Source organism: Peromyscus maniculatus, chromosome 13 (assembly GCF_049852395.1).
Source record: "Peromyscus maniculatus bairdii isolate BWxNUB_F1_BW_parent chromosome 13, HU_Pman_BW_mat_3.1, whole genome shotgun sequence".
Classification (NCBI taxonomy): domain Eukaryota; kingdom Metazoa; phylum Chordata; class Mammalia; order Rodentia; family Cricetidae; genus Peromyscus; species Peromyscus maniculatus.
The window spans coordinates 32,749,806-32,775,408 of NC_134864.1; the positions used below are offsets into that span (position 1 = coordinate 32,749,806).

General features: G+C 45.9%; 1 protein-coding gene across 1 annotated transcript in view; it reads left to right on the forward strand.

The window, feature by feature from the left end:
• Positions 1 to 5,454: 5,454 nt before the first annotated feature.
• The window catches only part of Irs1 (insulin receptor substrate 1), a 59,900-nt gene continuing 39,751 nt past the window's right edge, over positions 5,455 to 25,603 (forward strand). Inside the window, exon 1 of the mRNA XM_006990365.4 lies at positions 5,455 to 9,867. Within this exon, the coding sequence (XP_006990427.1) occupies positions 6,115 to 9,846 (3,732 nt within the window). The 5' untranslated portion in view covers positions 5,455 to 6,114 and the 3' untranslated portion in view covers positions 9,847 to 9,867. The remainder of the gene's footprint in view (positions 9,868 to 25,603) is intronic.

A 25,603-nucleotide genomic window follows, 5' to 3' on the forward strand; every position in this document is an offset into this window, starting at 1 on the left:
CAAAGGACCTGGGTTTGGTACCCACCACCCATGTGGTGGCTCACAACTATCCTGTAACTTCAGCTCCTGGTGTCTGATACCCTCTTCTGATCTCCATGGGTATCTGCATGCACTCAGGCACATGTACATACACATACAATCAAGTACAGTTCTAGAAAAGATGCAAAGAAAATTAAAAGGAAAAAGGAAATAAAAGTTATTTAGACAAATGTCACGTATGGACTTACCTCTGGGGGGAAAAAGTGTCAATCAGTACAGTTCCCGAAATGGAAGAAATAAATTGCAGCATTGAGTTTTCACTTTACTTCCCTTTCCTCCAATTTCATCCACATGCTTATTTCATGCTTTTATATACCCCAAACTGATAGAAGTTTTGACATTGTTGAGAGGATTAGTATATTTCTGAAATCCTGGGTTAGCACTCAATGCATTTACTCTCCCTGAATTCCCCAGGACACAGTGTGAAATCCAGACTGAGAGCAGAGATGGATTCTCAGCAGCTGATTGCCAGTAATTGATTTTTCTCAAAGCTTCTATGAGATGCACCCAAGCGTGGGTCATTGCCTGCTCCATCCAACTGTAGTGAACAGCCCACAGATAGAGACCTTTAGTAGGTAAGCTGTGTATGTTCATTTAATTCCGTAGCACCTAATTAAAAATTTCCCCTTTGTGCATAAGCCAACGTTGCTTAAGGTTTTGTGTAAGTAGGGGTCTCTTGCAACATTGCTTTAGATGGGGATATTTTTACTACAACATGTTGGTTTGGGGCTTGGATGAGGCCAGAAATCTGCAGTATTTTAATTATACCTTGGAAAGAATAACTCTCCATGCTTGATAGCTGTGATTGAATAGAGAATTCCCCAAACAGTGAGCGCTCAGTTAAGTAGGATGTTTATTGCTGTTGTTCTCTTTGAACATGCATAACGCTGTGAAATAAGTACCCTGCTTGTATTTCATAGCACCTTACTATGGGGCCTTTCAATTCATCATCAGTAATAGAACTCCATGGAATCAGCAGCGCTGGGAACATGTTAAAAACACAGGCCCTCTGCCTCCCTTCCTAGGACCTTCATTTTAAGAAGATTCTGGGGGTCAGAGAAGCCCCAACTTAGTAGATTTTTGAGGCTGAATGTGATTTTACAGCTTTTTAAAAATTATCTTTTCTAATCCAAATGGATGGAAGATTTTCATGACAAGAGGGAAAGTTATGAAGGGTAGAGGCATCCATGATTGTAAACCATATTGTCTACAAATTATGCCTTATAAGTCAGAAGGCAATTGCTTTCTATGTGATCTTAGGCACCCGTCGCTGCTTTTCTACAGACAGGTCATTATGTCCAAAGAACTCAATACCTGGCCTAATGCTGGGAACACAAGAAGATGCTCCAAGCATTGGAATGAGGGGAAAAATCCGCTAATCACTTTATGAGTTACAGCCACCCTTGGAGTTCAAGCGTGTGGCTCTTCTCCTTCATGGAGATTTTTTCTTCGGTTTTTCTTTTTTTTTTTTTTTTTTTTTTTTTGGTTTTTCGAGACAGGGTTTCTCTGTGTAGCTTTGCGCCTTTCCTGGGACTCACTTGGTAGCCCAGGCTGGCCTCGAACTCACAGAGATCCGCCTGCCTCTGCCTCCCGAGTGCTGGGATTAAAGGCGTGCGCCACCACCGCCCGGCTCGGTTTTTCATATACATGGGTTCTGTTGCCTGAGTCAATGTCAGGTACTTGCTATTTAGCATGAATGTGCACACACACCTTTTATATGCCAGTTATTTTGTATCTCTGATACTAAAGCTACAAGAACCTGCCTCCTATGTTTTGGATCACTTTTGCAGAGGAGGCTTTCAGACATTTGTAACTAAGCATGCATATTAAAATAATAATAGTCCTGCAGTGAAAAAAAATGCACAAGTTTTCGTTTTCCTTTCAGCATTGCTTCAAATTCCCAAAATTAATCCTGAGATCCCAATGGTTTCTCTATTGCTGATCCATTTGTATTAAGGAACCTGTCTGCCAATAATATAAAGTGATTCTATAATTTTCAAATTAATAGTTATATCTTCACTGTTCTTTTGTTTCTATGCAATAATTTGGACAATTTTGTGATGTTCTTGGTAACATCACGTGCAGGCTATTTTCCCACTTTAATGGTAATTGTAGATATATTAATCAAATATGCACCAAAGACATGTAAAAATTTAATTCCCACAACCATGACTGTATTCAAGACATCAATATGCCAGTTTAGTTCTGGCAATATTTCTAGTCAATGTTTTAAAAAGCAGTTTTTCTGTATTGTTTTCACAAGTGGTCTCTAACTGTCCTAGAGATGGCAGCATTGAGCAAGTTATTTTGGTAATCAGTTGCTTGATGGGTCTGAATTTTCTGTTAGGTGTAAATTTTTCTTAGAGAGTATTTCATTACAATACACAAGACTAATTTAGGATAAGGTGACAAGATAATACATGTATCTGCTCAACATGACTTCACTTAGATTCCACAAAAGCCTACGTTCCTACTCTGTATATTCACATAAATCAAATGTGAATTTGCATTTCCAGAGTTATCTCAACCTGTGAATTAAGAAATGTAGAAAACTGAACATATTGTAGTATAATTTAAATATTAACTACCTCTAAGATTGGCAGAAAGATTCGTGTGTGTGTGTGTGTGTGTGTGTGTGTGTGTGTGTGTGTGTGTTACTGGGGATCCAACCCAGGTCCTTGGACACTTCAAGGTGTCTGTTCTGCTATAATAACAATTATTTTCATATCATCAAAGCCCTAAACTTTTGTGAAGACGACTTGTAAAAATTTTCCAAATTAAATTGTTCTTTCTGTTGTCCCCTCCTTAGAGAAAACAGTATATTTCCCCCCATGGAGGTACACCCCCCCTCCCCCAGCTTTTATTTGTTCTTGGTTGGGGAAGGAAGTAATTTGTTCTTGGTTCAGGAAGGAAGTAATTAAAAAAAAAAAACGAAGTCTATGGATTTGAAGTGCTTCCCTACAAAATGGGAACTACAGGCCCCCTCCTGTAAAAAGTCCTTTTGGCCTAATCTAAACCTTGCTGCTGCTATCCAGCAGCTGTTTATTATCTTTCTTTTTTGTTTGTTTGGGGAGGGGTCTTGGTCACAACCTCCCACTGTCAGTCTTCCACACTAACTTCAGGCATCTCTACGTCGCATTCCCCCCTCCCCCTATAGCACATCAAACCTTCAGAACCGGAGTCCAGCCATTACTGCCTCCGAACCACTTCCAAATTACTTGCTATTTATAGCCCTGCTGTAGTGGGCACGTGTACCCGCATCACCAAGCTGTCAGAGGGAAAAAGGGAGGGCTTTCAGTTCAACATGTGTACCCAGATCATACATTAACCAGGTTTAAAAGAGCCCGTGTGATGAAGGAGAAGGTGAAAAGAGACACCGGAGGCTCCCAGGCTTTCGTGTGTGTGTGGGGGTGGCATCTGCAGATGCGGGATACCCCAATTCAATTACAGCAAGCCTCTGAATGGCGCCCGCACCTACGTCTGTACCCTCACCCTCTCTCCCCTCTACCGCATCTGTGCGAGACGGGAAAGACAGGCAACTCCACCAATCAGCAGGCTGCCCCAGGAAACTCACCCCGCCTTTCTCCCCGCGTTAGACTGAGGCACGTTCCCCCCCCCCCCCCCCCCGCCCCTGACTACCCCACTCCCGGCCCGGCGGTCTAGTGGATTGAGCATGCCCAGCACCTTCAGTGCTGCGTCTCCCTGCGAACATCCTGCAGTGCCAGAGAGCTGGAGGCTGAGGGGGTTTCTGGCGTAGAAAAGGAGGCGGAAACCCAGAACCACCCAGGGCTAAGGTGGGATGGCTTTAAGCATAGGGACCAACGTCACCTTTGTAGGTCTTTAATGCCAGTTGGGCAAGACAGGGACATCTTGCTTGATTTATAGGTCGTCTTAATAAAAATTAAAAAAAAAAAAAAACTTTGGGGAGCGTCTGCTTGTGGTGAGACCGAGTCACAGGCTTTGCAACTAGGCTGCCGACCCGTTTTCATCAAAAAGTACCCTTTTTCTTGTACAGCCTAACCGCTTATCCTTGTGGTCAAGGTTAAAAATTTATAGTGTCGTCCAGTGCGCGTGGAAACTATGAAACAAACATTTGCTAATATGTACACAGTAGGGATTTGGACTTAGGAACTCTCTGAACGTCCTTAACATCTTTTTTTTTTTTTTTTAAATTACAGATAGACTTGAGAATGTGTTAAGGGGCGCCTTTTTTTCTTCCGCCCCCATGCTTTGCCCAAACCCATAAGTATGAATCCCTGTTCACCTGCACGAAGGGTGTGAAACTGTGACATTTACATTTTTCTTCCCTAAATGATATGCCGCTAATCTCAATACTGCTAGGCGTGAGATCCCCAGTTTTGAGTCTGAGAGATCCTAACCCAGCAACAGTCATTGCCCTTGGGCATCCCTCTGTGTTCGCTCCAGGTGCTTCACCGCAGTACACCAAGAGACTCCAGGTGGAAGGCTGGCCCACAAGTCCTTCAGAAAACCTTACAAAAAAAAAAAAAAAAAAATGTAGGTCTCCCCACCAGGGACTCTCACCTAGAAACCAAGATCCAGCTGGCTCCCGGGGATCGCCCTAACCTGTTGGGTGAGAGGCTGCGGGTCACCCGCGTCCCCTCCTCTCCAGCCCTCCCACTCGGGGTTCTGCAGCGGCTGCACACTCCCCCCACCCCGCCCGCCAACTGCCCCCACCCTCACTCCTGCGTCTTCCCCAGATCGCCCCCTCCCGTTTTCCCAGACTCCCCTCCTGCTTTCCGGTAGCCACCCAAACACGCCCGCCCTCCCGCCGCGGGGATTCCTGCGGGCCGGGGGCGCCATGGGTGGCGCGGGCATGGGAGGCGCAGTGCCCGGGGCTCTGCCGGCCACGCAGGGGCGCTGCCTGAGCGCTGCAGCAAAGGCCCAGCGCCGGCGCCTCTGCGGCACGGCCGGGGGGTGGAGAGGGGCGGGCGCGGGGCGGGCTCGGCCCGGAATGTAGAGCGAGAAGGGAGAGAGAGAGAGAGAGAGACCCTGGCTGGAGCCTCCCGGCCGCGGCCCGACTGCAGAGCCGAGGCTCCGTCACGTGTTTTGCTCCTCCAGAGTGAGACGGCGGCGCGGTCTGGGGGCCGGCGCGCGGTGCCAGACGCCGCCGCCGCTTGTTTTGGTTGGGGCTCTCGGCAACTCTCCGAGGAGGAGAAGGAGGAGGAGGGAGGAGAGAAGTAACTGCGGCGGCTGCGCCTCCGGAGGACCGGGCGTCTTCCCCCGATCTCTTCCCAAACCACCCCCCCTCGCCTCCCTCCCTCATCCCCTCCCCTCCTCCCTTGCGGACTGGAGCTTGGGGCAGGGATGAGTCTGTCCCTCTGGACCGTCCCCTGCTCCCCTGGCTGCCCAGTAGCGTTGCGCGTGGAAAAGCCACTTTCCCCGCCCGCCGAGATGGGCTCGAGTGCGGGCTGCAGAGGACGCGTCCTCGGGCGGCGGCAGCAGCAGCAACAGCCGCAGCGCCGCGGTCTCTGCGATTGAGCTGGTATTTGGGCGGCTGGTGGCGGCGGGGACGGTTGGAGGGTGGGAGGAGGCAGAGGAGGAGGAGAAGGAGGAGGAGGAGGGAGAACCCCGTGCAACGTTGGGACTTGGCAGCCCGCCTCCCCCTGCCCAAGGATATTTAATTTGCCTCGGGAATCGCTACTTCAGAGGGGAACTCGGGAGGGAAGGCGCGCGCGCCTGAAGGGCCAAGCTGGGACTCCTCGGTCGCCGCTGCGTCCCTGCACCGCACTTGACCAGGGGCGGCGAGGGATGCATCTAAGCTTCTTCTCGGCTGCAGAGACTCGGGGGAGACTTGGTCCTCAGAAGATCGTGCCTGGACTCACCCTAGACACACTGCCTTCCCCTCTGGGCATGAAACGCCCTTAAACTCGGGTCGGGCAGTCTTCCTTGGCGCAGCTACCTCGTCCTTCGGCTGCCCCTCCCCAGCGCCGGGAACAGCAAGGATTTCGGAATCAGGGTTTCTGCCTTCCTCCAGCCCGGAGTGCATGTGCGGGGCCGCATCGAGAAGCCTCCCCTCACCCAGTTTTTCGGCACCTCCCTCTGCTCCGCAGCAGCATGGCGAGCCCTCCGGATACCGATGGCTTCTCCGACGTGCGCAAGGTGGGCTACCTGCGCAAACCCAAGAGTATGCACAAGCGCTTTTTCGTGCTGCGGGCAGCCAGCGAGGCCGGGGGCCCGGCGCGCCTGGAGTACTATGAGAACGAGAAGAAGTGGCGGCACAAGTCGAGCGCCCCCAAACGCTCGATCCCCCTCGAGAGCTGTTTCAACATCAACAAGCGGGCTGACTCCAAGAACAAGCACCTGGTGGCTCTCTACACCCGAGACGAACACTTTGCCATTGCAGCAGATAGCGAGGCTGAGCAAGACAGCTGGTACCAGGCTCTTCTGCAGCTGCATAATCGAGCAAAGGCCCATCATGACGGGGCTGGAGGCTGCGGCGGTAGTTGCAGCGGCAGCTCCGGCGTCGGAGAGGCAGGGGAGGACTTGAGCTATGACACGGGCCCAGGACCTGCGTTCAAGGAGGTCTGGCAGGTTATCCTGAAACCCAAAGGCCTGGGTCAGACAAAGAACCTGATTGGCATCTACCGCCTCTGCCTGACCAGCAAGACCATCAGCTTTGTGAAGCTGAACTCCGAGGCAGCGGCTGTGGTGCTGCAGCTGATGAACATCAGACGCTGTGGACACTCAGAGAACTTCTTCTTCATCGAGGTGGGGCGTTCCGCCGTAACAGGGCCCGGCGAGTTCTGGATGCAAGTAGATGACTCCGTGGTAGCCCAGAACATGCATGAGACCATTCTAGAGGCCATGCGGGCCATGAGCGATGAGTTTCGCCCGCGCAGCAAAAGCCAGTCTTCATCCGGTTGCTCCAACCCCATCAGTGTCCCCCTTCGCAGGCACCATCTCAACAATCCTCCACCCAGCCAGGTGGGGCTGACTCGCCGATCTCGCACCGAGAGCATCACTGCCACCTCCCCTGCCAGCATGGTAGGTGGAAAACCAGGTTCCTTCCGGGTGCGTGCCTCCAGTGATGGCGAGGGCACCATGTCCCGTCCTGCATCAGTGGACGGCAGTCCGGTGAGCCCCAGCACCAACAGGACCCACGCCCATCGGCATCGAGGCAGCTCCAGGCTGCACCCCCCACTCAACCACAGCCGCTCCATCCCTATGCCTTCTTCCCGCTGCTCACCTTCAGCCACCAGCCCAGTAAGTCTGTCATCTAGTAGCACTAGTGGCCATGGTTCCACCTCAGACTGTCTCTTTCCGAGGCGCTCTAGTGCTTCTGTGTCCGGCTCTCCTAGTGATGGCGGTTTCATCTCTTCTGATGAGTACGGTTCTAGTCCCTGCGACTTCCGAAGTTCCTTCCGCAGTGTCACCCCAGATTCCTTGGGCCACACCCCACCAGCCAGGGGTGAGGAAGAGCTGAGCAACTATATCTGCATGGGTGGCAAGGGAGCCTCCACTTTGGCTGCTCCCAATGGTCACTACGTTTTGTCTAGGGGTGGCAATGGCCACCGCTACGTCCCAGGTGCTAGCTTGGGGACAAGCCCAGCGCTGACCGGGGATGAAGCCGCCAGCGCAGCGGATCTGGATAACAGGTTTCGGAAGAGAACTCACTCCGCGGGCACGTCCCCTACCATCTCTCACCAGAAGACCCCCTCGCAGTCTTCGGTGGCTTCTATTGAGGAATATACGGAGATGATGCCCGCTGCCTACCAACCAGGAGGTGGCAGTGGAGGCCGACTGCCCAGCTACCGGCATTCCGCCTTCGTGCCCACCCACTCCTATCCCGAAGAGAGTCTAGAGATGCACCCCTTGGAGCGTCGTGGGGGCCACCACCGTCCAGACACTGATGATGGCTACATGCCCATGTCTCCAGGGGTGGCTCCAGTGCCCAGCAACCGTAAAGGAAATGGGGACTATATGCCCATGAGCCCCAAAAGTGTGTCTGCCCCACAGCAGATCATTAACCCCATCAGACGCCACCCTCAGAGAGTGGACCCCAATGGCTACATGATGATGTCTCCCAGTGGCAGTTGCTCCCCTGACATTGGCGGTGGGTCCAGCAGCAGCAGCAGCGGCGCAGCCCCTTCTGGGAGCAGCTATGGGAAGCCGTGGGCAAATGGAGTAGGGGGGCACCACCCTCATGCCCTGCCTCATTCCAAACCTCCTGCCGAGAGTGGTGGTGGCAAGCTCTTGCCTTGCACAAGCGACTACATGAACATGTCACCAGTGGGAGACTCCAACACCAGCAGCCCCTCAGAATGCTACTACGGTCCAGAAGATCCCCAGCACAAGCCAGTCCTTTCCTACTACTCATTGCCAAGGTCTTTTAAGCACACCCAGCGCCCCGGGGAGCCGGAGGAGGGTGCCAGGCACCACCAGCATCTTCGTCTCTCTTCCAGCTCTGGACGCCTTCTCTACACTACAACTGCGGAAGATTCTTCCTCTTCGACCAGCAGTGACAGCCTGGGTGGGGGTTACTGTGGGGCTAGGCCAGAGTCTGGCCTCCCTCATCCCCACCACCATGTCTTGCAGCCCCATCTGCCTCGAAAGGTAGACACGGCTGCGCAGACCAACAGCCGCCTGGCCCGGCCCACAAGGCTGTCCTTGGGGGATCCCAAGGCAAGCACCTTACCGAGGGTAAGGGAGCAGCAGCAGCAGCAGCAGCAGCAGCAACAGCAGCAACAGCAGCAATCTTCTCTGCACCCTCCGGAGCCCAAGAGCCCAGGGGAATATGTGAATATTGAATTCGGGAGTGGCCAGCCTGGCTATTTAGCTGGCTCCGCGACTTCCCATAGCTCCCCTTCAGTCCGATGTCCACCCCAGCTCCACCCAGCTCCCAGAGAAGAGACTGGCTCTGAAGAGTACATGAACATGGACTTGGGGCCAGGCCGGAGGGCAACCTGGCAGGAGAGTGGTGGGGTTGAGTTGGGCAGAGTAGGCCCTGCACCTCCAGGGGCTGCTACCATTTGCAGGCCAACCCGGTCAGTGCCAAGTAGTCGCAGTGACTACATGACCATGCAGATAGGTTGTCCTCGTCAAAGCTATGTGGATACCTCCTCAGTGGCCCCAGTCAACTATGCTGACATGCGGACAGGCATTGCTGCAGAGAAGGTGAGCCTGCCCAGAACCACAGGGGCCGCTCCCTCTTCATCTTCCACAGCCTCTGCTTCTCCTGCTGCACCTCAAGGAGCAGCAGCTGAGCAGGCTGCTCCATCTTCCCTGCTGGGAGGCCCTCAGGGACCTGGGGGCATGAGTGCATTCACCAGAGTGAACCTCAGCCCCAACCATAACCAGAGTGCCAAAGTGATTCGTGCAGACACTCAAGGGTGCCGGAGGAGACATAGCTCTGAGACTTTCTCAGCACCTACTCATGCTGGCAACACGGTGTCCTTGGGAGCAGGGGCTGCAGTAGGGGGCAGTGGTGGCGGCGGCGGTGGCGGCAGCAGCAGCAGCAGTGAGGATGTAAAGCGCCACAGCTCGGCATCATTTGAGAACGTGTGGCTGAGACCTGGGGATCTAGCGGGAGCCTCCAAGGAGACGGCTCCAGTGTCCGGGGCTGCTGGGGGTTTGGAGAAAAGTCTTAACTACATAGACCTGGATTTGGCCAAGGACGTTAGACAGCGCCCTCCCCGGGAGTGCCCTTCTCAACAGCAGCCCCTACCGCCCCCTCCCCCTCACCAGCCCTCAGGCAGCAGAGAGGGCAGCTCCCCCAGACGCTCCAGTGAGGATTTAAGTACTTATGCCAGCATCAGCTTCCAGAAACCGCCAGAGGACCGTCAATAGCTCAACTGGACATCACAGCAGGTGCGTTTTATGGTGGCAGAGTCAGAAGATAAAAAGTACATGTACCTGGGTGCTTGAATTCTGGTCTTTAACTCTGTCCCTTTTCACTCCTTCCCAAGGTGTCCTTGGGGAGGATACACTTTCTGGAGGTGGGGGTGTGTGGGTCAGGGTACACAGATGCTCACCCCACAGTGACACCTGGCAGAAAATGTGTTGGAGCAGTCACAGAAGGGCTTCTGTATTTGAGAATTCCCAGATGAAGTACCTACCTGTCACAGCATTTTAAAACTTAACATTCTCTAAAACCTGCCCTGAGGTTTGTCAAGAATCATTTTCTTCATATCAAAGTTTTATTTTGAGTAAATATTAAGGACAGACCTTAGTAGGGACAATTCTACAAAAATACTTGCTAATACAAAACCTAAAAAGCCCTCATTTAAGATCCTGTCTCAGAGTTCTGAAGGGCAAGCTCACTGAGTGGCTGTGTGCACTTTTGTTCTGTGATTTCACAATACCAAAGCAGTGTAAACAGCAGCGACTTTTATTCAGGCTGTCTTAAAAAGATCCATGAGTAAAAGCTTTTTTAGGCACAAGTATTTAGAAAGAAATTCTTACCTATCTCAGGTCTCCAAAGAAAGTAATTGTGGGGGACATTTTCTTTTTGTTCTTGTACTAGAATTCATGAAATGTTTTTCACACATGGACCTACCATCTTGCAGGCATGGCTGCTTTTGTACAGAATATGCAATAAACACCATGTGCCTGAGACACATTATGAGTTAAGAGTTATGGAAGTTCACCTCAGACTTTCTACCTTGTAATTCCTTTTCTTGTACTAAGGCATCACACATACCATTTGGGGGCTACTGTACATTTTTCCTATAAGATTACTTAACATTTTTTAGTGAAATGGACAGGCATCAAGTCAGGGTAAAAAGGCCGTTTGTTTTGGTGTGTGTTGAATGGGGCAGGGGACTGTGTGGTCTTCATTTGTAAGGTGCTTGCTTTCCTTTCAGTTCATGAGTAGATGCCTCAGACATGTTGAAAGTTGGCTTTAGGTCATCTGTGGCCGAGGCTGTACTGAAAATGAGAAACATTTGTAATAGGAAGTTAGCCTGTCCTTCGTTCTGTGAGCCTGTTTTCTGGTGGTCATTGTGGGGAGAGGACTGTCGTTCCCAGATAATGTGATGAGTTGGCAAATCAGAACTTTCCAGAATTGGAAGCAGTTTATTCTGACAAACTGATTACCTTGTGAATTTTATATATGCCTCACAGAAAGAGCATTTGGAAAGTATTTGTTTTTCTTAATAAGTCTCTGTTCATAAGAAATTAATTTGTGCCTTGGGCTTTTATCAATAGGAAATAATAATAACAGGGTGATTATGTGGTCAAAATGGTCCTGATTCTGCCTCCAACAACTATCATTCTTTGTTTTGTTGGATCAAATAGAGGCACATGAACATTAAAACTAAGATTTTACGTGATGTTAAGAAAGCATCTATTTATTCAATATGTGCTTTTATCACCGGGGCAGAGAGATTTTTAATGTATTGTTGTCAATATAAAATTCTTGGTTATTTTTACCGTGGTTTTTGAGGGTTGGGACTCATATAATACTTGCATTGTAAACTGCTTACTTCATAAGGTAAGAAGAGCCTGAAGCAAACAGATCCAGCAAAACTCAAATTTGGGCTTTACAGGAGGTAAAAGAAGAAAAGACGACCCCCCCCCCCCATTTGCTTTCTTACTTTGTATAGCTTTTGTTTTACGAAGTAGAATAAACAGTGTTTGGTCTTTTGAAGAAAAAAATGAAATGACCAAACAATCTCCATTGTTTAAAAAGGAATTTAAAAGAAAATCCTGCTTATGTGGAACACACCCCCCCCACACACACAAATCCCTCCCTTCCTTCCCAAGAGTTTAATGCTCAACTTTCCGTTCTTAACTTTCTTAGGGAAAAGACGATAATCCAGAAAAATCAGTCCTGTCTGTTACATTGCTGGAATAGCAATAGATATGCTTCTCCAAAGGTCAGAAGCAGTCTTCTACGATGTGTATCTAAGTTTTAAGTGTGTGTGTGTTCTTTAAGCAGAGCACCGAGTGCTACCTGGTGCTTGTGCACCCTCAATTGTGCTTGCTTTTGCTGAGTTTAAAGGTTTTATTTGCTAGTCAGTTATCATCAGAAGCTGAGCGCAATCAGATCTGCCAGTGGCAAACAGCTTCTGCTCACAGTGAGTTATCAGTTAGCTATTGTCACCTCCCCTGCCTTTGCTTCCCGTCTTAGAAAAAACCCTGAAACATGGTTAAAGGAATACAGCTGCCACGAGGGATGTGTGTGCGTTCTGGGAGCCCCTCTTAGACATCTCAGCTTGTTTACTTTGTTTCAATGTCAGTTCAAGGAGAGCCATTAGGAGAGAGGAAGAGAAGCATTTAGCTCCTGTGCTCAGGACTTGACTGATTCAACAACCATCTTTTCTGTGTCTCCTCCCTGTGTTCTCTGGTGCATGTCAGGGTCACCTCCAACTTAAGTTCTGAACTGCTAGATTGTGCTGTGGAAAGATCACCCCTTCTCCCGTTCCTTTGTGCCCACCTCCTAGTGCATGGTCACGGCATTAGTACAGTCATTGTGGCCTACTGTATGTACCCAGAGCCTAAAGAGGCAGGCTAAAAGAACCCTCTGGGCCTCAACACGACCGTCCAAATACCTTTAACCAGCATTTGCCTAAGATTTGACTTTACTGTTGAAACTGCAGCCTGGCAGCCAGAGCACACTTTTGCTGACACAGACTGGAGTCATACCTCCCGGGGTCTTTTTTTTTTTTTTCCCATCCTTTTGTTAAGGTACCCTTAAAAAGAGAATTTTACCATCATTTCCGACCCTGTTTTTCCTCTAGGACTTCATGCCTCTCTTTACCCCCTCCCTCGATGCTCTCCACCCCATGGCCTTTGGAGCTGGCGCAGACCCGCGGGCCCTGGCACTTTCCCTTTTCCCGGGTCACCTCCGCTTCCTGCCTGCGCCTCCCCTTTGCTTGGCTCTTGGCCCCCCTCTTCCAAGCCTCCTTCCGCCCAGGAGTCGGCCGCGAGGAGGTCGTCCAGGCTCCCGCCCCCGCCTGGCTCGGTTCTCCCGGGACACGGGGCCCCCTTCCCAGGCCTCGAGGTTGGCGGTAGCAGCCGAGCCCCCGCCCCTCTGGCCGGCGGGCCCGACGCCGGACGCCGATTGGCCCTTGTAAGAGCCAATCAGCATGAGTGATGGCAGGGGCGGGGGCAGGCTGGGGCCTCGCTGGGGAAGCTCTCTCACCCCTCTGGGTGCTGCAGAGCTGATCCAGGTTCTCCCGCCCCCAAGCCTAGGATACGGATGCGCTTCGTCTCTAATGCATCTCTGCCAGGATCCTAAAAATGAAAAAAGCCCAGCAGCGGGCTGACAGAGGCCGGAAACACCTCTCTTCCTCTTCTTTTTAATTGAGAAAAATTCAGGCCGCGACCATGTGACATGCCCCATTTTGTTTCCCTCCTGTCTTTACTATGGTTTACTACGATGCCGTTCCTTCATCTTCCCACTCTGGTGTGCAAACAGGAGCGAGCGGCAGACGGCACGTGGTGTGGGATTGACTGGGTTGGCTCACGCTTCTCAACATTTATGTCTCTTGCTAAAGGGGAGGAGAAGGGAGAGACACAGCCTTGCTTTGGGGTCATTCTTAGAAAAATTCCTTTGCCTTGAAAGAGCCTTAGGCTCTTTCCAGTAACTAACAATATACACTTTATTGAGCACCTGCCGCTTCAAACACACCTGAGCTGGATAAGATCAAGGAAAATTGATCCTCCCTACTTCTCTTGTGAGGGAACCCAGAGAGTAAGGAAACCTTAGGCTACAGTTTGCACGTTGTAAGTGTCTGCAGATCATTAGAAACGCTTGAAGAGTATATAGTGTGTTCCTTTACCAAGATTTTGAGCAGGAGTGGGTGTGTTTTTCAGATGTTTGGTAGTTGACCAGTGACATCCCACCAAGGCAGTCTGGGTTGATTGTTAAGGTTTGCTCTAGTTGTATTGCGACCTCATAACGAAATTTCATGAGATGTATTGTTATAGGGATGAAAAAGGAAAGAAAGAAAACTATGGAAGTATTTTCTACTTCCCTTTCTCCCCAAAGGGTTTCTCAGCAGCCAGCAGCTCTCTCCATCACTGACTCATAAGTCACAGGGGTAATGTTTTTCTGAGGTGCCCACGGAAAAAGCACAGGTAGAAATCAATGTGCTGACAGCTCCGGTATGAAAGAACTCAAATTTCTTGAGATCAGCAGAAAAGAGATACTGCAGCATCTAACTTTTTATTGTCTGCCATTGTTTAGGTTGTCTATATTTTAAAAAATATATCCCTGTATAATAACCATTTATTTGAACAACCCTAATATTGCCTAACAGGGAAGAACTTGAGCTCCAAACCAGCATGCTACTTCTTAAACTTTTTTTTTTCCAGTTTATCAGGATTCCTGGAAAATCAGTTTGTGCTATCTCGAATGATGCAATGGAAAAAAACTGTTCCCAGGAGTAAGATCTTGAGTTCTAGCCTCGTGACCTTGATCAAGTCACTTAATTTCCCTTGGTCTATTTCCTCATCAGTAACTGGAGAAGTTTGTTCCACATTGTTCTAATCTTTGCAGCTCTAAACATAGGGATGTTTTGGAGCAAATGACTGATACTCTTTAATGAGTCATATGTACTGAGCATTATTTCTCCAGAAGCCGTAGTTGGGGGTCATAGTAAAGTGCACTGGGATGCTCTAAGCTGTGCTGTTCTTACGTATGTGTCAGATCCTCTGTTTTTGTTTTTTGTGAGACAAGGTTTCTCTGTGTAGTTTTGATGCCTGTCCTGGATCTCGCTCTGCAGACCAGGCTGGCTTCAAATTCACAGAGTTCCACCTGGCTCTGCCTCCTGAGTGCTGGAATTAAAGGCATGTGCCACTGCCACCGGGCTGTGTCAGATCCTCTGTCTCGGCAGATGGAGGCTTGGAAGGAAGGCTCTTTGATTTAGGACTGGCTTTTGACCTTTCTTGTTTGGAGAGGGCATTTTCACATTTGTTTTTCTCCAAGACAGGATTCCTCTGTGTAGCCCTCAAACTCAGAGATCTGTCTGCCTCTGCCTCCTGAGTGCTGGGATCAAAGGCATGCACCACCACTGCCCATTTTCATATTTTAACAGACTTTGAGGCAAACCCTCCTGATAGTATTTATCTAAGTTTTGGAGCCATCTTTAGACTAGATAAGTCTCCTCTTACCTCATTTAAAAGAGAACACATCCTATGTGAATGTAGGTCACCTGCAACTTTTCTGCTGTCTAAAGTCACCCACCAGGAGAATCATACTTGACAGTGTAGATCAGGCTGTAACCAATGTAGGTCTATGACATTGCTCAACATAACTTCTGTTGGGAATCTCCCCCTTCTTATAGGTAGGTAGTTTACGGATAGTGTTTCTCATTTGTAGCCTTAGAATTCTCCAGTGAGATACCTTACATAAGTTAGTGAACAGGAAATCTGAAAACCCCCCTGGGGAGTATGGGATGTCTTGCAGGCAAAGTGTGCTGCCCCAGGACTCATCTGTGCTGTAGAATTTTGGAGTACTTAGCTGAGCTATTAGCATATGTATTCTGTTGACCGACCCGATGTCGTCTTGGCTGTGGAGTTGTTAATATATTCATAGGCTTTCAGGGTATTCACATCTCTACATAGGCTTCATATATCATGAGAATAATAGTATGTGGACTTTTCATTTAAAACTATTCACTTCATCTTTTCCCACCTTCCTACTACATATCTCTTAACTGAACTGGAGATAAATGTTTCCTTTTATTGTGGTTAAGCTGGTAATTCGGTATAATCAGACTTCATGGTGTTGTTTTAAAGAAAGTGTTTTCCTAGATTATTTCCTCATGCTAGAGAGTTCCTGGAAATAACATTCAAGGAAAATGACTTATGAATTTGGTTTGAAGTCAATTTCTCATTAAAGACTCTGTGACTTTTTTCATACTAGTACTTTTGGGGGAGTTTAAAAATGATAGGTATCCTCACATTTATAATTATGCATTTGATTTAATATTTATTTCATTACCTTATGGATTCATAATATAGGGCTAACTTTAAAAACTCCTAAAATGTTATGTTTGAAATATGTTTGAAAAGCATAATTACAAATTTTTAATGGAATCATATCTTAATGCTACATAGTTTAATTCTCGTGTACTTTGGTCTAATATGAAATAATTTAAGAAGTGAATAGAAGGCTATTTGAAATGATAGGCTCATAAGCATCATCAGATGGCACCTACTTTTGTCTTACAGAAATGGTAGTATCTTTATCAATCTTAATTCACAGAGAAAGGGAAATAATGGAGTAAGCAAAACTAAGTTACTGGTCATCCACAGTGAAACAAATATTTTTTTCATTTTGATAAGATTCTTGCTACAGATTCTGCTATAATCTATTTATTAAAATAAATTTGGTTGGATGAATGTCATTTATGCCTTTTCCATGAGTCACTGATCTTTGAATAATAGGGATTTTAAAATAGTATGTTTATTTGGAGAAGGTTGTGCCTGTCTGAAAAGTCCTGGTGGCAGGTGGATGGAATCCTTGGGTCAGACATTAATGTAGTTGTGTCAGTCTTCAGTAGAGAAGAGGTCTAGTGATTTTACTAAGTTGAGTTGGGTCTGTTGTTCCTTTACCATTTCATGTTTCAATTTTGTTTCTTGCAGTTACATGTTGCATGTATATTCTTCTGTTCCATTAGTCGTCTTGTTTGTTTGACCAGATACTCTCTGATGCAAGTTCTCCGATCTGCCCTGACATATTCAGGTCATGTTGCTATCAGTATTGTTTGGTGTTTAGAATACAATAGTTGTGTTTACTGAAGTAATCAAAGAACTATGAGTTCATTTCAAATGTATGTTGTATTGCAAGCAAATTATGTCTTCTGTAGGAAGTTCTAATTCTTGCTTTCAGGGAAGATATAGACCATGTTAAGTTGTTTTTAAATTCAACATTAAAAAAAAAATAGCTGTTGGGTCAACAAGATGGCTCAGTGAGCAAAAAAGTGCTTGTTGTCCAAGCCTGATAGATGTTTTGAGTTTGATCTCTGGAACCCACAGTGTAGGAGAGAATTGATTCCCAAATCCCAAAAGTTATCTTCTATACACACACACACACACACACACACACACACACACACACACACACACTATACACTTTTAGAAAATAATAAAATATAGCTGATATATACAGGCCAGTAGAAGATTTGATAATTACTGTATAAACCAACTATCTTTCATCTGATCTCCAAAGATCACTTCTCTATTCATTCTCAAATTATTTGGAGGACTTAATATAGAATACATTTATCTTTGTGTGTGTGTGTGTGTGTGTGTGTGTGTGTGTGTGTGTGTGTGTGTGTGAATAGAAAAGTCTGGTGTTGGGCATCTTTAAGGGCTCTCCATCTTACTTCCTGAGACAGGATGCAGCTCACTGAGTTAGCTAGACTAGCTGCCTAGCAAGCTCCAGGGATCCTCCTGCCTCTTGCTCATACATACTGGGGCTCAAACTCAGGTCTTCACTCTTGCACAGCAAGTTACTTTGTCGAATGAACTATCTCCCAGCCCCAAATCACCAGAAGAACTGTAGCAACTCCAGTGTAGTCTTGGAAACGATCCATTTGCCAATTTCAACATGAAATATTTGCTGTTGGCCAAACTGGTCCCGAGCCACATTTGTTCTTCCTTCCTCCTTTCTCTTTCCTCAGCCAACATCACTGAGCACTGTGATGCTTCAAATTGTTCACCTTCTATTCAGAGAGATTGACACTAGATGCATGGCAATAGAGTAGAAACTGGGAAGGAGAAGTCCCCAAGGTCGTTTCCAAATTTCTTATGACATACTTCATCTGGGACAAAGAAAGATTAAAATTCAGAAAGTGTAATCCATGTAGGTAGCAATTTTCATAACTCCTAGGACAAAAGTATGAAGCTACCTTACAGTGGAAGGCCTTTAAAAAAAAAATCAAAATAATCATGACTTCCTCCCTGACAGTAAAACCAGATACACAATTAGTTGGTGAGGTTGTTGAACTTTCTCATTTGGAAGAATGGCCCATCTTCGGACATCCGGGAGGAAAGCAAGAGGCGGGTATCTTTGGTTTGGACCATTAGTCTGAAGGGAGCAGGAGGGAGAGGGGCCAAGCCTGAGATGAATAGAGCTTGAATGTAGGATTCCTCATTGGTTGGCTGGCATTAGGAAGCATGAGGACTACAAAAGCAACTGATAATCTTTCTTTGCATCTTAGCTTTGCTATTAAGGGACTCCTCTCCTTCAGGTGGGATTATTGTATTGTTTGTTTGTTTTGTTCTGTTTTTAGTTCTGAAAGACTGTAATCCTGGGAACTATCCCTCCTTCTGGTTGGGAATGCAATGTCCTTTGAGATTTTTTTCATCACTCTATTATTTTTAAATATGTGATAGTTTCCTTAAGGAACTAAAAGGAAACATGTTTCTTTTGGGCTACCAAGTTTTATGAAACATCTCTGAATCTACTCATATGATGTTTTACTTTTGTCTCTAAAATTTTTATGCTACCATAAAAAGTATTATTTCATTGTGGCATTTGCATACGTGTATATGATTATACTTTGTTCTTTTTTTTTTTTTTTAAGATTTATTTATTTATTATGTATACAGCATGTATGACTGCAGGCCAGAAGAGGGCACCAGATCTCATTACAGATGGCTGTGAGCCACCATGTGGTTGCTGGGAATTGACCTCAGGACCTCTGGAAGAGCAGTCAGTGCCCTTAACTGCTGAGCCATTTCTCCAGCCCTATACTTTGTTCTTATACATCTTCTCCTGCTTCCCTTCTCCATCCTCCCTGGCCTTTCTCAAATAGTTCCCCTTCTGTTTACGTGTCACATGTTTTCCATTATGTCCTTCTTTCTCCTTTCACCTCTTTTAAGGTCTGTTTCTCCACCCTCCTTTCTCTACTTTTTTGACTTACACACACACACACACACACACACACACACACACACACACACACACGCACACACACACACCAAGAAGTTGGGGCAGGGAAGGGAGGAGGTCTGGGGAGGCACTTGAATTTGTCTTTCTGAGTCTGGCTTGTTTCACTTAGCGTTATGATCTGCAGTCCCATCGTCCATTGGTCTGGTGATAGACATCTATGGTGGTTCTCATCTTTCACTGTGGTAAATAGTGCAGCACTCAACATGAATGTGCATGTATCTTTGTGATATATTGACTTCCGTCCTTTGGGATTATGCCCAGGAGTGGGTATGGCTAGGTCATATAGTAGTCTTATTTTTAGTTTTTTTGAGGAACCTCCAAACTGACTTCCATAGTGACTGTATTGTTTTGCATTCTCATGAGTAATATATACCTTTCCTCTTTCTCCACATCCTCATCAATGTTTGAGTCATTTGTTTTCTTGGTGGTAGCTGTTTGGACTGGCAGAGATGGAATGTCAATGAAGTTCTGATTTGCATTTCTCTGATGGACAAGGGTGTTGAACACTGTTTCAAATATTTATTGGCCAGTTATATTTCTTTTAAGAACTGTCTGTTCAGTTCCTTGACCCATTTCTTGACTTAATTCTTTTTTTTGCTGTTTAAATTTTGCAATTCTTTATATAGTCTAAATTAATTCCCTGTCCGATTACAGTTGATAAACTCCTCTATCCCTCATTTTGTAAACTTTCTTTTCACTCTGATGATTGTTCCCCTTGCTGTGAGTCACTGTTTTTAAAATTGAGAGGCATGCTGTAGCAATGCCTCTTCTCCTGGAGGAGCTGGGTTCGATTCCCAGCCCCCACACGGTGGCTCACAACCATCTGTAACTCCAGTTTTAAGGGATCTGATGCCTTCCTCTGGCCCCCAAGAGCACTGCATGCATATGGTGCATGGGCATACATCTGGCAAAATGCCTGTATACATTAAACTAATTTTTTTGGAAATTAAGATATGCCACACATTTCTATACTTTAATTTTTAAGGTTTTTTTTCTTTTGTTTTGAAGGTGGAGAGTGGGAAACGCGTCTTCTTTCCAACTGCTTCATCCATAGTCTCTTCTCACAGGCCACCAGTACCATGGTCTTTTGTTTATTTCCCAGAACTGAACTATCTGTATATTCTGAAGCTTAATAATAGAAAGCTGATTAAATTCTCAAGTCTTCTGTGGAAGAATATACTCTGCTTCCAAGTTTAGGTGCTCAAAAAGCATAACAGATTAATAGACACGGTGTAGCAGGCTCCCTGTTTTTGTTTTGTTTTTCCCATGAAGGGAAGAAGAAAAATAGACTCCTTTGAGTTTTTAGGTACAAACAGTTGCTGGAGATTGTGTATATAGTCCAATAAAGATGAAAAGACATTAGCTAAGAAGTGATCAACATCCAGGAATGATGGTGCATGCCTCTAATCCCAGCACTCAGGAGGCAGAGGCAGGCAGATCTCTGAGTTTGAGGCCAACCTGGTCTACAGAGAGAGTTCCAAGTTTCCAAACACTAAAATTGCAAATGTTATCACTTTTCTATCTCTCTTTACTGGGATGGTAGTACTCATGAGTCCCTGTTGCTCCTTAGATGGAATGGATTATAATTCTTCATGTAATATAGCAGGACCAAGTATAAAGGTTTAGGATTCTTGTAGAGTGGAGGCTTTCTGGGCGCCAAGGATCCTGTTTCTGGGAGATAGAAAGACTTGGTACTTTTTACTGGAATTGGTTTTTTCTGGGAGCAGTGTGTTTTCAGCACACAACTATATACACATAAATTCCTTTACCTTAGTGATCCTGTCTCACTTAGTATCTCCACAGGACAGGGGTGGAATGTAGAGTGTCTCTCCTATCCCCAGTGGTAAATTGCTCAAACAACTTTTAATTTGAACTAAAGTGAGACCTTCTCTAGTGCTCAACACATAAATGACTGATGTCCTCCCCTCCCCCCAATGTGGTTCAGGATAATTATTGTGGAAATGAGATGGCTCCTGATACAAATAGAAACTTTCAAGAATATGTTGGTCCAGATAGCGCTTGCTTCTGATATGTTCCCAGGAAAGGAACCTGAACTTCACATGGTAGTAAGTGGATTTTACAGACAAGGGAAGCAATACTTGGGTGTAAATACTTTCTAGCCTCTGTGTCCATCACATTTGCTACTGCTGTATTTACTAAAAGCTTAAGTCACACAGCCGTGCCCAATTTTTAAATCATTTTTTGGGTCTGTATAATATGTATGTATGTATGTATGTGTATGATGTGTGCATGTTCCTGTGTGCAGTAGTGAGTGTGTAGAAGTCAGAGGGTAGCCTCAAGTGTTAGTCCTTACCTTTCTTGTTTGAGACGGGGTCTCTTTGTTCTTTGCAGTGTATACCAGGCTAGCTGGCCTATGAGCTTCCTGACTCAGCCTCCCATCTTGCTTTAGGAGAACAGGGTAGCTCTGAGTGCAGCTATCCAGTACAAAATTGTATCATTATTTAAAACTTAGGAGATTTTTCCCCCTTTGGTAACTTGATTGTGCAGTTATAGAACATGAACTTTGTAGATGACAACTTGTATGTCACCATGTCAAAAGGTTGAGGTTAGTTGTGCCTGGTAGAGAGGATCATATGTGCTGACAGCACTCAGGTGGCTGGCATAGGACCCAAGAGCCAAGGTATCAGTGGAAGGGAACCTAAAGCCAGAAAACATCTTCCCACCATCCCTTTCCCAGTGGCTAACCTGCAGACTCAGCAAGCTGGGCCCGGTTATAACTGGCTGGGTGAAGGACTGGACTGTGGGGAGAGAGGTTTGAGGCAAGGGATGGGAAGCAGTGTGGGGCTTTTAAGTGGGTTGGGAGACTGTCCCCACCTGAGTACCAGTGAAGGTACTGGCAGCCCAGAGGTTTTGTTAAGTCTCAACGGGGCGAGTACTTTCCTGAATCGCTGCCCAGCCCTCGCCATGGCCACTATGCATGCTTTTCTCTTACCAGAATCACAGATGCCTTAAATGTTCCTGAGCTCAGAGAACAAAACAAAGCAGGGCACTGTATAAACTACAGAGGTGGGAGGGCAGGGTGGCCCCTAAAGTTTTATGCACAGCTAGTGAACTGGTGCTATTTCTGTTGTGATTTTGGTGGCTCCTATCCACTCACCCCTCCCATGTGCCCCCTACTTGCCCACCTGCCCCCCATTCCCACTTTAAACACACTCTTTGAACTGCAGCTAAACAATAACTTCCTTTCAAAGCGGATCCGATTCCCTCTGCTTAGGTTAAGGATTATAAATAAATAGCTTATTTTTAAAAGAATGAATATTATGAAATAATTTCTGCAAGTGATAGTTGAATACCCTGGAAATCACTGATAATGTAATTAAAACATTTTCTTTTGCCTAAACTTCCCCACCCATTTGTGTGTGTGTGTGTGTGTGTGTGTGTGTGTGTGTGTGTGTGTGTGTGTATGTGTGTGAGAGAGAGGCAGGGGGAGAGGGAGAGAGGGAGGAGGGGGAAGGGAGAGGGGAGTAGTTTGGGGGTTGGGAAGAAAGTTAAGTTAGGAGGTGGGAACTGGAGTGTGATGAAAAGGTAGCATTCCTAAAACTAGGTCTTTAAAACTATTTTGTAGCTTAAGCCTTTGGTCCCTCACAAGTCCCTACAAGGGACGACCTTCAGAAAGAGCGTGTGGGCTTGTTGTCTCTCTGCCTTTGAACTGGGTGAAGAATGTGTCTGGAGATGGAAAAATGAATGGCTGGTGCTTTTAGCCTGCAGCGTGAAACTCACTGGAGGAATGTCTGTGTCTTCAAAGCCCGCTTCCTACTGCACTGTGTTAGATGAGCACTTGAAAAGTGTTCTTGCATTGTCAAGAGTGACACACACACACACACACACACACACACACACACACACCCCAAATCCAAACCAAACCAAACCAAACAAAAACAAAAACAAAAACAAAACAAAACAAAAAGACATGCCACCCAATTCACTGGATCCTTTAGGTAGAATTTTTTAATGAATGGGCCTCCTTTGTAAGAATAGAGCTTCATTTGGCTCCCTCTCTACCCCACTGATAGGATTAATTGTTATTCGTAGATCAGGTACTTTCAGGCTCCCTTCCCCATAACAAGTGGAATTTTTTTTTTTTTAATATAGTGACAGAGGTATTTGGAAAACATCATAGATCTAAAGAGTTCTGAATGAATTTCCAGTATAAGTAAATTGTGTTTATAATGTAAGTTTATATATATATACACTTAGCCCCAGCCTCTCTTTCAGAAGGATCATCTTTCCTGAGGGACAGTAACAACACTTATTCTTATGTGGCTGCAGACTTCCTGGCATTCTTTTCTTACTTCAAGTTGTGAGCTGTGTATGAGTGGGCTCCATTGTCCAAGTTGGTACTCATAAAACCCCGGTTAAATTGAAAACTTGTCATCAACAGTTCACAGAAGAGCCTTTGATCACAGAAGGAGAAGGGTTTAGGAACATCCTCAGCAAAAATCAATAACATGAATATGTCTTAGGGAACCTAAATCATTTCATTTGTAAAACATTAAAAAAACTAAAATTAGATTTAGTAATTTATGTACTAAATATAGGCAAAATTATGATAGTCTTTATGATATGTTATAGATATGAATGTGTGGGTAAAACCCATTACAAATGTCTCGTTCTGAAGTTACAATGTTTCTTGGGTGTGTTGGGGGTATGTGTGTGCAAGTCCTTGTGTGTGTGCCAGTGAGTATGTATGTTTATATGTGTGTGTGTGGAGACTAGTGGTTGAGAGTGAGTGTCTTAGTTGCCACACATCTTATTTTTTGAGATAGGGTCTCTCCCTGAGCCTGGAGCTCGCCTATTTGGGTAGACTAGTAAGCTCCAGGAACCCTTCCATTTCTGCCTTCTCAATACTGGGATTCCAGACATACCCTACCTACCGGACCTGACTTTTTATGGATGCTGAGGATCCAAACTCTGGTCCTCACGCTTGTGTGGCAAACATTTTACATACTGAGGCATCTCCTCAGCCCCTGCAGTGTGGCTTAAAGTCTTGGATACTTCTCCTGTTTCCCAAACCACTCATTTGAAGATTGACAGAAATTCCACTGTGTTGTGACAAGATTTATTTCTCAGCCCCAACAGCGGCTCATCAACGTGTATTCTATTAATATAGTTCTTCTGATGTTAATTGTAGCTCACCGATGTAGGTCACAGCATAGTATTTTCACAGAGGTTTAAGATATCAAAAGCCCTGGGTGTGGTGGCACATGCCTTTAATCCCACCAGACTGGAGACACAGGAAGCTGGATCTCTGGGTTGGATGCCACCTTGATTTAAATAGTGAGTTCTAGGACAACCAGGGCTACACAGTGAGACCCTGTCTCAGAACACAAACAAATAAAAAGATATCAAAAGCAAATTTACTTAAAAAGTAAGAAAGGAAAATTACTTACAAAGTAACTATGTATCAGTTATATCTATTTTTAGAAAAGGCCGATTATTCAGTTTGTGATTCATAAGCCCCTTTCTAATGTGTCATTTCACTCCATTCCTCTTGGGTATATTATTGCCAATTAGACCCTCAGTTAAAATATGTGGGGAGGGCTGGGCAAAGCCATTAAATTTAAATGAATCCATTTGGCAGTATGGCCATTTTTAGCAGCTCTGTTAAGTGTCTCCTAGGTTCAGGAAACTGATCCCAATTGCTAAGATGTGAGGCTTTCCCCTTTGGTTCCCTAGAGTTCATTTTAGTATTTGCTTTTGAAGTCAGTTAGTATCACATCCAAAGTAATGCAATGTGTAGTCTAGGCTTAATTACCAGCTGTTACAGCAATTCTTTTCTGAAATATTATTTGAGGGCTAAGTTTGGTGGTATGTGCCCAAATTCCAGCATCAGGGAGGCAGAGGCAGGTGGATCTTTATGAGTCCCACACCAGCAAGGGCTATCTAGTGAGACCCTACCTCAAAAATGGGAAATAAATAGCATTATTTGACATTTCAAATATAAAACCCGAAGGTAAGATCCAAATAAATGTATATGTAACAGCAAAAATGTTTACTCTTTACATAAAAGTCTCCAATGCCTCAAGTTCTGTCACATAAATCTATTGTTTTATTTTAGAGATTCAGTTCTATTGGCCCTCTGCAGGCCCTTTGACATTGACACTAATTCCTAAAGCTTGGAAATGCTTTCCAACAGGTATGTATCGATTGTTAAGGGAGGTGGCTTCTCTCTGTGGCCACATTGTTGGTGGTTTCAAATACTTGGTGGAATGAGCTTGGCATTTGGTAGATCCTGTTTGTGGTATCCAGGTATGAAATGAATGGATGTTGCACCATGTTTCACTATGGGAAATATCTAGGCACGTTATCATCTATAAACTAGATCCTACCTGTTAAACATAGACATTTGCTTAAGGACATTTTTTTCCTGACACCATATGTGCCTGAACATTGTCTTAAATATCTCCACTTGTTGCACATTAAGCTTTTGTATTTTCTGTATGCAAAAGTTAGATGATGAAATCAGCTTTCAGAAGATTGTATAGTGTGTGGTGGGGAATTTCTAAAGACTCAAATATTTGCAGACCAGATAGGAAGGAATACCCTGGTTAATGACTATAATGAGGCGTTAGTGAACTATTTCATTCTAAAAGTGGTTCTCTGGAGTTCACACTTCAAGCCCTGTTAAACAGGTCCTGAGAACAGGTCAAATGAGAGAGCTGTAAAGGGTCAGTT